Source organism: Tinamus guttatus, unplaced genomic scaffold (assembly GCF_059628265.1).
Source record: "Tinamus guttatus ecotype Peru unplaced genomic scaffold, ASM5962826v1 Tinamus_guttatus_pri_ptg000773l, whole genome shotgun sequence".
Taxonomy (NCBI): Eukaryota; Metazoa; Chordata; class Aves; order Tinamiformes; family Tinamidae; genus Tinamus; species Tinamus guttatus.
Genome location: NW_028289307.1, coordinates 228,035 through 244,698, shown reverse-complemented (window position 1 = coordinate 244,698; position 16,664 = coordinate 228,035). Strand labels below are relative to the sequence as shown.

The 16,664-nt window shown below is 42.5% G+C and overlaps 1 protein-coding gene across 1 annotated transcript in view; it reads right to left on the bottom strand.

Annotated features, from left to right (window-relative positions):
- CPLX1 (complexin 1) overlaps window positions 1–16,664 on the bottom strand; it is a 102,164-nt gene that overhangs the window by 36,764 nt on the left and 48,736 nt on the right. Inside the window, exon 2 of the mRNA XM_088537452.1 lies at window positions 3,142–3,317. Within this exon, the coding sequence (XP_088393578.1) occupies window positions 3,142–3,317 (176 nt within the window). The remainder of the gene's footprint in view (window positions 1–3,141; window positions 3,318–16,664) is intronic.

Sequence of the window (16,664 nt, the reverse complement as noted above, 5' to 3'; positions counted from 1 at the left end):
ATTTCTCTGTTACCAGCAAAGGGAATATGGAAGCCCCCACAATTTCTTGCTGACCCATCGAAGCTCATTGCAAGAAGATCTCAACACACTTCTGCTAGCTAGGCTTTAGCCACACAACACTCACTCACTATGAGGCTTTGCACACAGAAAACAACAATAGCCACCTTTGTCCCACACCCAGACAAGACCTTAAGAGAAAATGGAAGATACCTTCACCTTTGTGTGGGGTGCCCTCATCAACTATGGTAAGGAAAACATAACAAAAACAGTCGAACAAACAAGAACAAGCGCAAACAAGGAAATTATGTTGTTGTCTGAATTACTACACAGTAAATGAGGCTTGGGACCTCATACTGTAGGGAATGGTAGAGACAAAATGTTGAACATCTACTAATCAACTGCATGGTCAGCCTCATCCTGTGGAATAGAAGAACTGAGGTCCCTAAATGAATAACTGGTATGTAATCCTGCAGTTAAGGATTGTGCTACTGTCTTTACATAGCATCCAATGGGTCCATTATATTTATGGATGCAATCTTAACGTTTCTAGCTCTTGAACTTTCCATTTGCAACCTCCCATACTCCTCATACTTCCTGCTCAGCTGGGATAACAGGAACCTTTGTTATCATAAATAAACCTCGGTCTTTTTCCTCACAGCACACAGGTATGTCTGGTCAAAGAAAAGCAAGACTGGAGGCTCCTTTCACTCTGGGAATACACTATTTTTTTCAGAGTCTCTAGTAATGCAATAAGCTATAGCTACTGAAGTAGTGCACCTTTTCTTTTTCAGGGCTGGTCTAAACTCTATGCTCTGTCTTGAGGCCAAGGCATTTGGACAGAGGATCACGCTCAGGTCTTTTCTGGCTGAAACCCACCGCTTTGAGGATAGTTTTGAGCTCTTGCTGCTTTTCAGTAGCCAAAATACAGTCAGTCCTGCTTTAGCAAGGCAAGAGACAACTGAATGACTAATGGACATAAGGAGGATGTTGTACCATGACAAGCTGGTAGAGGGAGAAATGTTGTCCTTAAGACCCAAACTAACTGCATTAGCTCATAAATTCATTACTGTGAGGCTTGTCCCAGGCACCTGCAGCTTTGCTAGGGCATAAAGTTTTGCTTCATTTCATATATTTCTCACTCCTTCATCTGAGAAATGCACGGAGATTATCAGGAAGATCACTGAGTATTCAGACTTCTTGAGCTGAACACATAACTGCTAATAATAACATATATATGTATATATGAAAGATGGAAGCCATGTTCCAGTTTTCCTCGTTATGATTATTTCCAGTTTCATAGGAATTGTTAAAGAGATCAAGGTCATTTCTAAATGAGCAAATTAACCTTTTACTTTAGTCTTTCTCCATTCATTGTAGACTTTCAATCACCAGCTCACAACAGTGAGAGACTGTTCCTTCCATTTCTCAAGAGAAACAAACCATGAAGAACTGACCTCCAGTGTTTTCACTCTCCAAGGCAGGACGTCCTGCTGCTGACCTAAAAGCAAGCTTGCCACACTTCCTCAAGTGTCCCTGCTCACCATCTCTGCAGAGGCAGACCTCTGCCATTCAGAACAGCATCCCTACAGGTCCATCAAGAAAAGCACAATCCGTCCATTTCTGGGAACACTTCACTGGCATGGCAGAAGAGATAGCGACCACTGAAAACATGGCACGATCCCAGATACTTGCAGCTTGTAAGTTCATCACTTTTTTTTTTCTTTCCTACTTGTCAAACCTAGACTGGTATCATTGCTCAAATAGAGTTTCACTAAGCTCATTAAATGTATGTGCTGCAGATATTAATAAATGCAGTCAGGTAATTCTTATACTACATACATATGTTCCTTAAATATATCATAAAAAACACCCATTTTGACTGTGGCCAAGTCCTGAAAATCTGCCTTGCATTCAATACCATCTCTGTAGAAATCCTAGGAGTATTTTTTTTGGCAATATCCCAAGCAGATAACTTCCTTTAAGCACTCTTTTCTTAGAAGCATAACCTCTAGTTTCCTTGTTTGTAGAAACACTTCTTGACAACTCTTTTTAAGATACCCTGTGTCATCACCATAACCCATTCTTCCATCCTGAATTGTTAGGATTGGCTCATAAGTTTGACACTGTACTGACACAATTTTGTTCATACACAGTCTATATACCACAGCATGCATACTCAATCTTATCTCTAGCTGGGGGATTTTTTCTGTCCTTTGGCATGTCAAATAAGTCACCAGACCGGACTTCACATCCAGGAACTCCTCCACTGACACACAATCACATTTCTCTCCAGGACATCTGAGCTCTAAAGCCTTTTTCTACAAATCTGTTTTGCTCTGAAGAGGCGACCTTGACCTGATCTTGAGGGTGAGGCGACAGAACTGCCTTTTTTCTCCACACATCAATGCCTAAGGCCTAATGCGCTATAACCAAGTATTCAATTAGATTAAATAAAGCTCATTTTTTCCCAGAAATGTTTGTTTCATACATTATTTTTCAATCTCATTCTGGAACCCTGCAATTATTTATCAACTTCCTTTTCAGGCCAGACTCTGACATTATAAGAGTCAGCCATTAACTGCAACAGAAGAGTCTGCTTGCCAGTGTTTAAGTCCTACAAATAAACAAACTTTTCCTGTTTCAAGTGGTTCCTCACTGAGCAGTGGAATGAGAAATAAGAGAAGTTAAGTAGATATGTCCCATTTCACCCATAACCACAAAGAAAGCCTTGGAAGCAATACACTTAAAAGAAGAAAGTATTTCCACTCTGTCTCCCAGAAACACTCTGAGTGATAGCATTTCTCATAAACCAATATTGCAAGCTTGGAGAGCACCAACATAGGGACAAAAAAGTTTGTAAGGTCTAAATAATGTGATCATTTAACAGATGGTGGGGAAAAAAATGCACAATTTTCTTCCTTTATCTTCACTCTCTATTTCAATACTGCTGTTCCTTTCAGTGTGGGAGGTCTGTTTAATCAGGGATGGAGCTCCAGGGACAGCGCACAGGATTAGAAAGTTCAGTGCAGCAAAGCAATTACCCAGCTTTACCCAGGTAGTCAGGGAACTGCTCCCAAATCAGCTGAAAATAACATTTTCCACTGAGCATTAGCAGTCGTCCAGTGGGTACAGAAAGCCTACCTTGTCTCGAATTCCTTGTCTCATAACTTCTCTTTCAGCTTCCATTTTGGCATATTTGGCTTTTCTTTCCTCTTCTTCTTGCCTGAGGGCTTCTTGCCTTTCCTCTTCTTTCTTGGCAGCATCTGGATCTTTCTCCTCATCCCCACCTAGCATTTTTCCCATGTCTTTGGTAGCCCCTGGAGAAAGCACATGAGAAAGTCAGCCCCAAAGATATGGAAAGCTAGGAAAACTATGGTTATGCCAGCTGATGCTTATGCTCACTTGATTTTAGAGAGTTCTTAACACAACATGCTGGCAATAGATCCAGAACAGAAAAGTGACACCAGGGCCGGGAAAGGAATCTGAAATCCTGATTATGGCAATGAGTAACCACAGTCTTAATTGTTGCTAGAAATTGCATTTACCTTGACAGGTAGGAGCACACAGGACAGCAAACATTTGGAGTAGCTAATGGCTTTGAAGCTGCTGCCATGGGTCAGAAGCTTTACAGAACCAAAGCAGTAATGTCTCTTCAAGTCCCTCTTTGAACTTCAACAACCAATGCTTCCAAATGCTTGCTATGCAGGTGGGATCCCTGGTTCCTTTTCCACCCCGGCATGCACACTGCTCCCAGCTTCCCAGCTCCCTCATACTCCAAAGCCAGGGTTCTATTATCCTGCCCAGCCCTAGCACAGCCATGCAGACATTTCTTGCATGTTGCCTGCCAGGCTGAACACAGGCTAACAGCTCCAGACTGCTTCTTTGCTGACTGAGACTTAGCTGAGTTAATCCTCAATGCAACACAAACACACAGGCATCATTTGTCTTGCCATTGCAAAGGAGTCTGGCCCTCCTGAAGGTTAAATCTGGAAGAGACCCACTGAGAAAACCTTTTCAAATAATTGCTTGTTGACATTATTAGAGGATAAGTGAGAGAATGAGGTATCCACAAATCTTTTCCCCTCTCTTACAGTTTACATATTTAATATGTCAACAGCACTCATTGCAGTGAAGACTCATCACAGAGATAACCACTGCTTAGAGTAAATGGAACCTAGAGGAACCTTCCTTGTGCTTCTTGTGCTTTCCATGTGAGTCCTTGGGAAGGAAATGATAGAAACTTGGCCATTACAGGGAGAAAAATCTGCAGATTTTTCTGCAGATTTTTTCTGATTTTTTTCTGCAGAACTGCTCTGCAGATTTTGCAGAGTGGTTCATCCTGAGCTGTCACAGCAATGGCAGTTACTTAACCTCTATCTACCACTGAGCAATGTGGTGGTACCAAGAAGATCATTTGGCTTTTCCCTTCCACATTTCTTTTCTAGGCTCTATATCTTTTTCCTGAGTCCTATCCGAAAGCAGTCCCAAACCAAAAGCAACCCTTCCATCCTCCAAAACCTGAGAAAAGCCCCTGCTACATTTCCCATAGCCAAACATACGGAAAATGACAAGACCTAGCAATTATAGTGGTTCTTGCCAGGTAGGAAACGATGTAGTAAACATGTCTTTTCCATTCATCTGGCTAACCACAGGTGGAGAAAAGTAGGAAGACAGCCCTGGTTCCAGAGGTCCTTACAGAAGCTGATAGAAAATGAAAGAGAAAAGCAATCTGCATCACTCATACCCATCACAGGCACCTCCGTAGTCAGCTCTGAATGAGACACTGGTGACCTATGCCAGTAAAACCCTCAGTGTGTGGATTCCCCTCAACAAGCATTTCCACTGATAATCAGGTTGCTTTGGATTCAGTAATCTTATCAGGTTAATCGTTGTTTAGCATCTGTCCACTTAGAGTTGGTCAGTGTAATATACTAGTTACTTAAGGAGTAAAATTCAGTAGTAGAAAAGAGCTTTCTTTCCCCCTTGCAAGATGTGCTTCTACTCTCTCATTAAGTTATAATGTCAGCTCAGGCCATCATACAAGGAAAAAAATGAGTAGACTTCTATCTGTTCTTTTCTGTTCTTTCAGATAGACAAGACTAAGATTTTGAACAGCTTAGGTATTTAATTTTACAGCTATTCAGCACCCAGGACAGTACAAGAAAAAGAATGTAGTTCCAGGATCCTCACAGATTCTCTTAATTCACTCCAGATTTCAAAGTCACATTCTTGCTGGGCTGAATACTGCATTGTGATGCTATTGTTAATTGATTGGAATGAAATGTACTATAAGGAGCAAAATTTTTATGCTATATTTTAGCTCCTGTCTCTTGGGTTACTTTTGGTGCAGAAAAGCTTTCTTTCCCCTCTCTCTCTTTTCTCCCTACTCCTAATTTTTGGGGTTTGCTATTAACAGGCTCTGAATAACAGAAAAGCTTTCTTTCCCCTCTCTCTCTTTTCTCCCTACTCCTAATTTTTGGGGTTTGCTATTAACAGGCTCTGAATAACAGCTTTTAGCTCTTTTTCATAGAATCATAGAATCATAGAATGCTGAAGGTTGGAAGGGACCTCTAGACGTCATCTAGTCCAACCCCCCTGCACACACAGGGTCACCTAGAGCACGTGGCACAGGACTGCGTCCAAGCGTGTTTTGAAGATCTCCAGAGAAGGAGACTCCACAACCTCTCTGGGCAGCTTGTTCCAGTGCTCTGGCACCCTCACTGTTAAAATTTTTTCCTTAAGTTTCTGTGGAACTTTTGGTGCTTCAGTTTGTGGCCATTACCTCTAGTTCTGTTGGTGGCCACCAGTGAAAAGAGGCCAGCACCATCCTCCTCACTGCCTCCCTTGAGGTACTTATAGACACTGATTAGATCCCCCTCTCAGCCTTCTCTTCTCCAGGCTAAATCCTTTTTAGGATGTGAACAGTTGAGGCTCCAGAGAATTCACCTGCAGGCAACTGGGAGGCTACAATTACCAATGCAAGCAGGAGGAATGAGCAGAAAACTTTTCTGAAGCTTCCAAGGAGACTTCCAAGGGGAGGAACACATTTGTTGAATCTCTCCACTTGATAAGGCTGGATGCGTTCTTTTACATCCCATCTATAACATTTTCTTTAATGTTAAATCATTAATGAGTGAAGAGTTTGAAGACCACAGTAAGAAATGGCTAAAGCTACAGAAGAACTTTACCATCACCTCTGACTTCTTACAGGAGGTAAGACGCACATAGACAACTGTGATGAAAAGCACTGCTCGCTTCCACCACAAAAAATCTCTAAAAAAGCCTCCATGAAGGTAGACATGTCCTATATGGCATGTTCAAGGACAGAAGTGACCTGAAAGGGATCTCAGGCCACTCCAAAATTAAGAGTTATTCTCATGACTCTTAGATGGGCTAAACAACTAGGCAATCAGGAGTTAAACCATATGTGTGTAACTGCACTCAGATACAGCTTCAGGTGAGGTTGGCTTCTTACAAGATTGTCGTCAGTCAGTTAAAAAACAGTAATTCAGATCTTGATGATTTGTTGCACAGCAAGTTGATCACCAGCCAGCAATTTGCCCTTGTGGCCATAAAGCACTCGACTCCCCAGAATGACAGATATGGAGCTCTAGCTTGAGTCTGCAGAAGGGTTACTAGGATGATGAAAGCCATGGAGCATCCATCATCTGTGTGAAGACTCAGAGAGCTGGAACAGTTTGGTCTGAAGAAGAGAATGTTCAATAAAGAAATACCTGGCAGGGGCATTAAATAAGATATAATACAGTGCACAGTGACAGGACAAAATACTTTTGCCAAAACCTAGGAAATGTATGAAACATCATTTAAATATAAGAAAACACTTTTTACTTTTAGAATCACATGATTGAACATTGGAACAGGGTAACAGAGAGGTCGTGGAGTCTCCATCGTTGGAGATATCCAGATATCAACTGCACACAGTCCTGGGTGGGTGTCTTTGAACTCCCGGCATTCTCTGCTTTTTGTGACACTTCACAAGTTAAGTGGTTTAAATGGCCACTGAAGGTAATGAAGTCAGTTCAACAGAGAAAAAGGCGAGGAGCACATATCCGAACATATCCTGTACAAACATTCCTGAATTGAGGAGGAAAAAAAATGTTAAATGTCCCTAGTCAAAAGAGTATTGTTTTCTATACCCTGACCTTAAGCATGTGAATAGCTCATAGAAGTCAATCCATCTCTTATGTGGAAAACTTAAAATTGCTAAATCAACTTGCTACCATGATGCCAAATTTCTCATTTGTTCAAAAAAATATAAAGTAAAATAACATTTTTTTAAGGATGAACTATAGAAAAAGAGATAATAGGAGCTTCTTGAGCATTGTTGAGTAAGTAAAGGGTAATGGAAACTTCCACATGCCATCACTTCAGGTCAGGTAAAATCAAGAGAATTTCCATACACACAAAAAGATTTTCTTAGTATGGATAAACAGCACACTATACCTGTCTTTCAAGTTGGTTTCATATGTTTGTGTGCTAAGATGTCAGAGGAATCGTGGAAGTTCCCCTTCTAGAGGTAACAGAGAGAGCAGTGAGGGAGGGACATGGAACAGGCATTGCCTTAGGAAAGTGTGCATGGAAAAGCTTCTGTGCATAGACCAGAAAAGGAGTCTTAAAAAAAAAAAAAAAAAAAAGAAGAAGTATTTCATATGCATTCTGGAGAGGTTCTCAAAAATAGCCTCCGAGTTAGAGCTGCACACTTTGAAAGCATTAAGAGATGGCAACTCATTTTGCTATGCTTTACAAGAGAGGAAGCCCAGGAGCTGGGTTTTGATAGCGTTATTTGTGTCTGAGGCATATTTAGATCTAACAGAAGGGACAACTGATGTCACAGAGTTTCTAAATCACAGTATGATTTTTAATCACACTATCCAAACACCTAATCACAGAGCACCGAGCTGGAGAAGGAGTTGGTCGTTCCTTTCTGCAGAATCCCCTCAAAACTATGCACCACTATCAACCAGTGGTGACACTGGAGATAGCCCTTCTTCAATAAGGTCGTAGTGCAAAGAAAGCTTTTGCACACTGCACAAGGAGTCCTTTTCCTATTTTGTTTACTGTTAAAGACTGAAAAAAAAAAGAATCTGCTATTAAAACAAACAAACTTGTAGCAAACATTATGGGATGCTTCCTTGTCCCAGAAGCCAAGATTCTTTCCTCAATAACTAATTTGTCAGGAAAGGTTAGGGTAGTATTTATTTGAAAACTTCAGTCTTCAAATCAGAGGAATTTTCCAGGCTTTTTTTTTTTTTTTTTTTCCCCCAGCATGAAACGTACCCAGAAGAATCAGATATGATTCTTGTTCAATATGTCTTTTTTAATTTAAATTTGCCTTTCCTGGTCAAATCGCTTGTATATTAGAGATGCTTCCAAATCACTCTCTCTGGCTTCTATGACACAAACCTCCCCTCCTGGTGCAGCCAAAACACACATCGACAGATGGGATTATTTTTATATAAAATGCAAATGAATCCCCCACCATCTTGAGGCCCTACACCTTGAAACTGTTTAAACTTACGCTCGCAAAATCTCCAGCAAATAATCACATTTAATGAAAATAGATTTGAGTTATAAAGCAGATCTAAGCACCAAGCTCTCAACAGGGCTGGCTTCTGTACAAAGGTGTCTTCATGTAGCTGGTTAGCTGACCTCCTGTTATAGTCCTCCATGGAAATCCACCATGGTTTTCTGTTCCTCCTCCCATGGATCCAGAAGATGGGGGATTCACACAGAACATGAATTGTAATGTCAGCCCCAGACTTGTGTCCTCAAAATGTCTCTGTTCAGTGAACTGGATCCCTCACAGCAGAAGGAACCTATTGCTCCATCAAGCTCAGTGTGAAGCAAATCCCCACCTTGGGTCAGTTGAGGAGCTCTCTAGCTCTCTGGCCTGTGAGGGGAGCGTAGGTAGGTATATCACATGTGGATAACTCTGTGTATGCTCCTTAGTCTACTTGTATTCCCAGAATCCCAGTATTCTGCTCCAAAAGGCATTTCACGTTGTCTGATCCAACAGTACGCTAAGCAGCTAGCTGAGATCAGTCCTTACATACAAGTCTCAGTTGAGTGGCAAAGTACAAACCGAAGATTGTAGTCTACAGGAGCAGAAGGGGGAGTGTGCATCACATCTGCCTAGCACAAGCTATAGACAAGAAATAGCAGGCTTCCGAACATGCTATGTTTGGGCAGTAGTCCCATTGTAGTGTGCTTCCTTCCACCCCTGAGGAACAAAGAGGTGTTCTCGGCATATCACCAACCTCCTGCGCAGCTAAGATAAGTGATAAATAAATGATCACTAAACAGTATTTTAAGAGGAATCTAATTCAGTCTTAAATAGAATGTGAAGTGAGGAATATGTATCCTACAGCCAGACCTAACCGAGTGATCTCTGCAAATTGTGTGGATATTTTCAGTGCTTTGCAACACATTTCTGTACTACAATGACTCAAACAGTCAACTGCACCATCCACAAGTTTTTCAAACTCCCAGAAGCGAAATACCCCTCATCTGCCTACTCAGAGCAACTTGTCTTGTGTGTGTGTGACTCCTTTCTTTCAGCTTACTTTAGGCCCAGAAGGAATGTAAATTTTCCCTCATAAGCATGAGTGGAAGCAAAAAGAGTCTAAAGACATTTAACCAGATGGGACAAGCAGGGAAGAATAGACAGCAGCCACTACTGGATCGGCTGCACAACCTCATTTTTGTCTTTTACTCTGAGAGCTCTTGGTATTACAGAATGGTCTTGATGCTTGGTTATTTCCCATAGCTTTTTGTCTCCCTTAAAATGGACAGGATAAAAATGACCCCTAAGGTTTTCTGCTCATCCTTAGTTCCTGCTCTCCTCCTGGGTTCCCGTTCCAGCTTACAGATTTCCTATTGCAATCTTTTGCATATACCCTTTCTGCATCTATCTTCTTTGGTCTTCCTATGTGCAAAGCAGCAATGAAACACACTCAGGGACTTTGTGCTCTGTGAAGGCACAAATTGCAAGGGAGCTTCTTATTTCTTACTTCTTTGGAGTGACCTTTCACCAGGTTTTCTATCTAGATTTCAATGACACCATTGCAGAGTGTGCTGTGATCCAATGCAATGTCATCCAATTTGACTGCATTGAAAGGAATTGCAAATTACATAATCTGAAATCACTATATTCAGACTAGAACCTGTTGAAGTTCAGGGACTATGCAAGGACAAATTTTATCTTATCAAGGATAAGATCAAAATACCTTTGCCCACAGAATCAGCACACATTCTTGTCAGACAGCTAGAATAAAACATTTACACACGCCTGAGCAGTCCGGTGGTCTACTTGGTATTTCTGCCCCACTGACAAACAAGGGAAGGAGAGAGAAGGACTTGTCATGCAGGAAGTCTGTCTATCACTTCTATGTGAGAAACAAAAATCATCCTTCTCTTGGCACAACAAGTCAGAAGTCAAGAAACATCTTGATGCCTATGACCCAGGCAACCTAGTGCTCTTGGCAAGTACAAAAAGTAGCCCAACCACTGCTCTAGGTTCAACTGGGAGCAGAACAGAGCAATGCTTTTGGAAATATTTTGGAAACGAAACAGGACAGGTTGCTGTAGAAAGTTCTCTTCCTGCAAATGCTTGCATATGTCTTCATTAATAAGAACAAAGAACAAAGTTCCAAGTTATTTCTAGCACTTGAGTAGAATGGCTCAGATCTCTGCCCTCTGTTCCTTTGGCCGTGAGGAAAAGGTGCTGGATCTTCTCTTTTTGCAGCTGCCTCAGCTATTGTCTATCAAAAAGGCAAATGCTGCGGCAATTCCTTCATCTAAAAAGTTAATTTCTCCATATTAAAGTTTCCGTAAAAATCTAAAAGTCCCTCAGGATCATATCATGTGCTTTACCAAAGCAGCACTTGCATGAACTAAATACTGTACTTACTGATTAGAAACTAATAGCTCCAAAGGAACCCTCATCATTTATCAATTAACTAATACACCTACTGAAATGCATTACTGATCCCCCTTTCACAGACAAACAGCAGATGCCACATTCACTTAAGGAGTTCACTTGAGAAACCATAATAGCTCTGAAGAGGCTATTTCTGGTCTTTTTTGTACTGTGGGAATCTCTGAGAAGGATTATTATCGTTGTATTAAATGAAGAAATGGCTAATGAAATTCAAAGTTCGAAGCAGACATGGAGCTTAGTAACAGCTTGCTCTATGATGACCATGTTCTTTTCTGGCCTCCTCGGTTTTTCCAGATCCACTCAGAAGAGGGAAAATTATCATATACTGCAGAGAAAGAGCATGCTTATATTGCAGGCATCATGAACCAAGGTATGGTCTTATGGCTGCTTACAGGTCAGTGAGATGTCCACTCATTTTATTGTAAGGATTTAAGACCCAACATAGAAAACTATAGGAAGGGTGTTATCTGAACATATCAAAAGGTATATGCAGTATGTGAACTATCTAGTGGTAGAAAACCAATAGCCATGAGGAAAGATTAAAGACACACTCAAATTTTCAGATTATTTTTATTTGTTTAAAAGTGAAAACAATTGAAGAAAATATGCATAAGGTGGTATGGATTTGGGGACTTTTTGCCTTTTTTCCCTAAAAAGCGCTGAGAAGACCTTCTAAATAAACAAGAATGCAAAATATTAGTCTTTTTCATGCTTTGACTCAAGGGTGGGCATGCCTACATCATCCCTGCCACCTTGTCTGACCTGGTCAATGTGGTGACCTGTTGGTGGTGGTTAGGTGGCTGCTGCTCAGCTCACAACCCTGTGTGATAATCCTTGTCTTATTTGTTCCTCCTCCATTTGCATTTTCCAGGATGTTTTTTGACTCTCTTTTCTCAACACTTGTAGTAATTCTCAGTAGTCCTCAGAGTAGCCATGACTAGCCATGCTGGGATCTAACACATTCCCTATAGTCAACTAACCTGGAAGGACATGGCCTGAGGATGGTCTATACCTGGAATGAGGATCTTCTGCAGAGCCATTCCTCACAAAAGGCATCAAGTGAAGAAGAGGCAATGCTGAGAAGTTGATTGCAGAGCCAGTACCAGACAGGAGGTGTAGGGTCCTTGGCGACCTTTGCTACAGCCATTTCCTCTCTCCAGACTCAGGATGATATAGAAGGGCCCTTTGCAAACATATTACAAATGCATATGATACAATCCTCCCACAATTATTTTTTCCAGCAGTTTCTTACAACTGCAACAGATTTTAACAAGCAGAAGAGCTAGTATTGGACTCTGCAGATGGGTAGTGAGGGCTGAAATCAAGCAAGATAAACAGCCATCCTAGAAGAAACCAGTGATTTTCTTACTTTGCAAGCTGCTGGAGAGTGCCTTTTGGCAGGCAAAACAAAGTGTTTTCTACAGAGCAATAGCCCACCAGCCTGTATCCTCAGAATCATTTCTTTGGCTAAACTCTGAGCCTCCATTTTTTTCTCTGGGAATTTTTCATCTCTGCACAGCGGCAGTTTCTCTCCAGCTCTAGGCACATAAACCATATCTAATCTCAATGGTGTTTGTGCATTTGTTCAAGAAATGGACACTATAATCCCACTTCCATTTCTCCTTTCTGCCTCACAGCTATCAATTCAGTTCTGGGTGACAACTCTCAATTCATATAGCTAAGTGAAGTCTTCACTTAGTATATGATTTATTCCTTTGCACTGATCTGAAGTCCTTTTTAGATTATGCTAGCTAGAAAAATAAAGTTGCCTTGGAGTAAATCTCTGCAATGTATATGGACAAATCATCCTAAGGTGACATTTGTCTGGTCTGGTGTCAGACCACAGTTAGACTAACATGGATGTATGAGACACTCTCTTCTGCTTTGTTTTCTCTTAATGGTCGACCACAGTTTCCAGTTGATGACAAACTAGAAAAAGCCACTGGGTCAATGTTTGCCTGTTATTCAGAATGATCTGATGGGGCTATTTCCCTGTTGAAGCAGGTGCTGCATTTTATAAGGAAATTGTGACAGATGTCCAACACTGGTGATGACCTGTCAGAGATATCTAATCTGTATGCTTCAGACTCAGTCTTCTTATTACCTCTTATTCTACCATACACATTCAATCCAGTGAACTTAGCACCTTTGAGCAGTGAAATACTTGTTCTCTATTTATTCTTCAGGTTGAAAATCTCCTCAGGTGTAAGAAAAAAAAATTAAGCAAACTTCCTAGCTGTGCTTATACTCCCTGATGCAAGTTTTGTTCATTTTCTTTCAGACCTCTTGTGAAGTCTACAAGGCAGCATGAAGAATCCTCTTTGGCACTTAAGTTCCTAGCATGCCCTATGGCACCACGTCATGGTGCATGCTCAGAAGACTAAGGTGAATGTAGATGGTAAATGTGGAGAGAGAGAAGCTGGAAACTACAGGTATCCTCAGAGAGAGCCCAGAGGTCACCACCCACCTCCCGAGCCTCAGATAGTGTTTGACAGAAGAAAACAGGCAAAGTCCAGCTGAGGTCTCCTTATCCAAGCTGCTGTACTTGAATTTCAAAGTGTCAAAAGTGTCAGTCCTGGACATGCACACTTCTCAGCAGGCCTCCAACCTGCAGGACATCGCTTTACCTTCATTATCATTTGCCTGCATTTCTTTTGCAACACACAAACCAGGACGGAGCCCTCTCACCCTCCAGGAAACAAAAAGCAAAAACAAACAAACAAACATAGAAAAGGAATGGGTGTTGAAAGTAATCTCCCTGTACAGTGCAAGAAGACAAGATGACTGGCTGGAAAAGCACTGACCTCACCTAGGCAGGTCCTGTTGATTCGACCAGAAAAAATGTTCAAAGAACAGAGCTTTCTGGAACCTTTCAAATTATATTTTATTCTCCAGTGTCATTACAAAAGGCCTTGTTGGAGCATGCACACGTATTTAAGCGAAAATGTCTGCGCCTCCAACCTGGCCATGCAAGTGGACATCTCAGGATGTGCATGCAAAGTTCAATGGAAGCAGGGCAATGTACCCTGGCCAGCCTGTTCTGAAAAGATATCATGAAATAGAGACATGCCACAAGAGCTCTCCAAAGACAACAACTAGGCTTTCATTCCCATGTAGCTTTTGCAGAGATTTTTACAGAGACATCTTCAATAAGCCTTTTCCTTTCCATGTCTACATTTGTGTCTGTGACCAGCGATGAAGAGCACCAAGGCAGGAGCCTTCCAGGTCCATGCACAGCAGCTGTGCAAAAAGATGCTAGAAGGAAGCTCCTGCTGTTCCCCAGGAAAAGCTGTCTTCCTTTTACCTAAAATCTGCCATCTAAACCCCACTGCAAGGCAGCAGGAGGAGACAGCAAGGAACCTGAAACAAAATCAGTCATCAGCATTCAGCACTTGGCACTAAGAGGATATTCAGGCACAGTGCTCCCGCTGCATGCAGGCAGTAGGCTCAGGCACAGCAGTAAAAATGATATCGGCATAATGTGGAGCAGTACTAGCGCCCCAGCCTCTGCTGCCGGCTGGAAAGTACAAAGCTGACTACTGTCTGGAGACATGCTCTTCTCTTGTGGTTCCTAATGGTCATGAAGCTGGGGGTGCAATTCACCGGACCACCCCAAAGTTACTACTTTAGGAAGGGAAGTACCCTCTGGCTGGGTGTCTCCTGATGGGAAGGGGGGAGCAGGCACACCTGCACCACTGGCATTGGTCACCTGGGTCTCAGCTTGCAACCTCTACCACCAAAGTGAACCTGAGAGTAGGTCCTCTTGACTCCATGCTTATTTGCCTGGTGTTTGTTACTTTTTCTATCCCATTTCACTTCTGCACAGAGATTATTCATGCTGGCAAAGGAAACTGCATGGCACCAAGCAGCTGTGCTCTGTCTCAGTTTATTTTTCCACTCCCTTCCACTCACTGAGCTGCTCCCCATGAAAGAGCCAAAGGGAAAGAACAATTAAATCAAAACTGCTGTGCAGCATGAGAATCTGTGCTGCTGTAATAGGTCTCCCACTGACAGGCTAAAATGCACATTGCTTTCAGACTCCAGACATTCTCCGTTGCCTTGGAAAATGACTGTGTTCCCATTGCTTCTGATTGACCAGGATGATGAGCCTACCCAGACAGCATCAGCCTGTTGGACAATCCTGCTGATGAGAAACTCCCTGTTGTTTTAAAGAAAAGCTAGCAGAAGCCAGTGGAGGGAACAGCACTACCTTTGGTCACACTATCATACACATATGGATAATGTTATAGCTGGCAACAGGCTCCAAGCCATCCAAGTTGAAGAGGACAAACCTGTCATGCCACATCCTTCTGCTTGGAGGCAAGTGACCCGACTCTGCAGTCCTGCGAGGACATTAGATGCTGTTCTTCATATGGACATAGGTGCTCCAAGGTGCCCAGAGTTTACCCATTAGATTTGAAATCTATGCAGATACATTTCCCTGGTAGCTGAAGTCTACCAAATTTCTCGGTACAGGATTAAGAGTAATATTATTTTTATATGGTCTTCCCAGGAAGATTTGCCTTTTTGAAGTAGGAGAAAGGAGATGTTTAAACAGCACTTAACAGCTGTAAATGAGCACTAATCTGCTCTACCTGGAGAAATTTTCTGGAGGCTATTTTTATGGAATCACAGAATGCTTGAGGTTGGATGGGACCTCTAGAGATCATCTAGTCCAACCCCCTGCTCCAGCAGGGACACCTACACCACGTGGCACAGGGTCGCATCCAGGTGGGTTTGGAAGATCTCCAAGGAGAGAAGGAGACTCCACAACCTCTCTGGGCAGCCTGTTCCAGGGCTCTGTCATCCTCACAGGAAAGAGGTTCTTCCTCACATGGAGATGGAACTTCCTGTGTTTTAATTTATATCCATTACCCCTTGTCCTATCACTGCTCAGCACTGAGAAGAGTTTGGCCCCACCCTCCCTACATTCTCCCCTCAGGTATTTATACATATTGATAGATGCCTCTCAGCCTTCTCTTCTCCAGGCTAAACACACCCAGCTCATTCAATCTTTCCTCATAAGACAGATGCTCCAGTCCCTTCATCATCTTTGTGGCTCTACACTAGACCCTCTCTAGAAGCTCCACGTCCCTCTTGTCCTGGGGAGCAGAGAACAGCACCCAATACTTCATGTGCAGCCTCCCCAGAGCTGAGCAGAGGGCAGGATCCCTTCCCTCGCCATGCTGGCAACGCTCCTCCTGCTGCAGCCAGGATCCCCTTGGCCTTCTTGGCCACAAGGGCACATTGATGACTCATGGGTAACTTGTTGTCAACCAGGACTCCCAAATCCCTCTCCACGGAGCTGATTTCCAGCAGGTCAACCCCTAGTCTGTCCTGCTGCCTGGGGTTATTCCTGCCCAGGTGTAGGACCTTGCACTTGTCCTCGTTGAACCTCATGAGGTTCTTAGAATCATAGAATCATAGAATGCTTAGGTTGGAAGGGACCTCTAGAGGTCATCTAGTCCAATGCCCCTGCACATGCAGGGTCACCTGGAGCACGTGGTACAGGACTACGTTCAAGTGTGTTTTGAAGACCTCCAGAGAAGGAGACTCCACAACCTCTCTTGACAACCTGTTCCAGCGCTCTGTCACCCTCACTGTTAAGAATTTTTTCTTTAAGTTCCTGTGGAACTTTTGATGCTTCAGTTACTGGCCGTTTCCTCTAGTTCTGTTGGTGGCCACCACTGAAAGGAGGCCAACA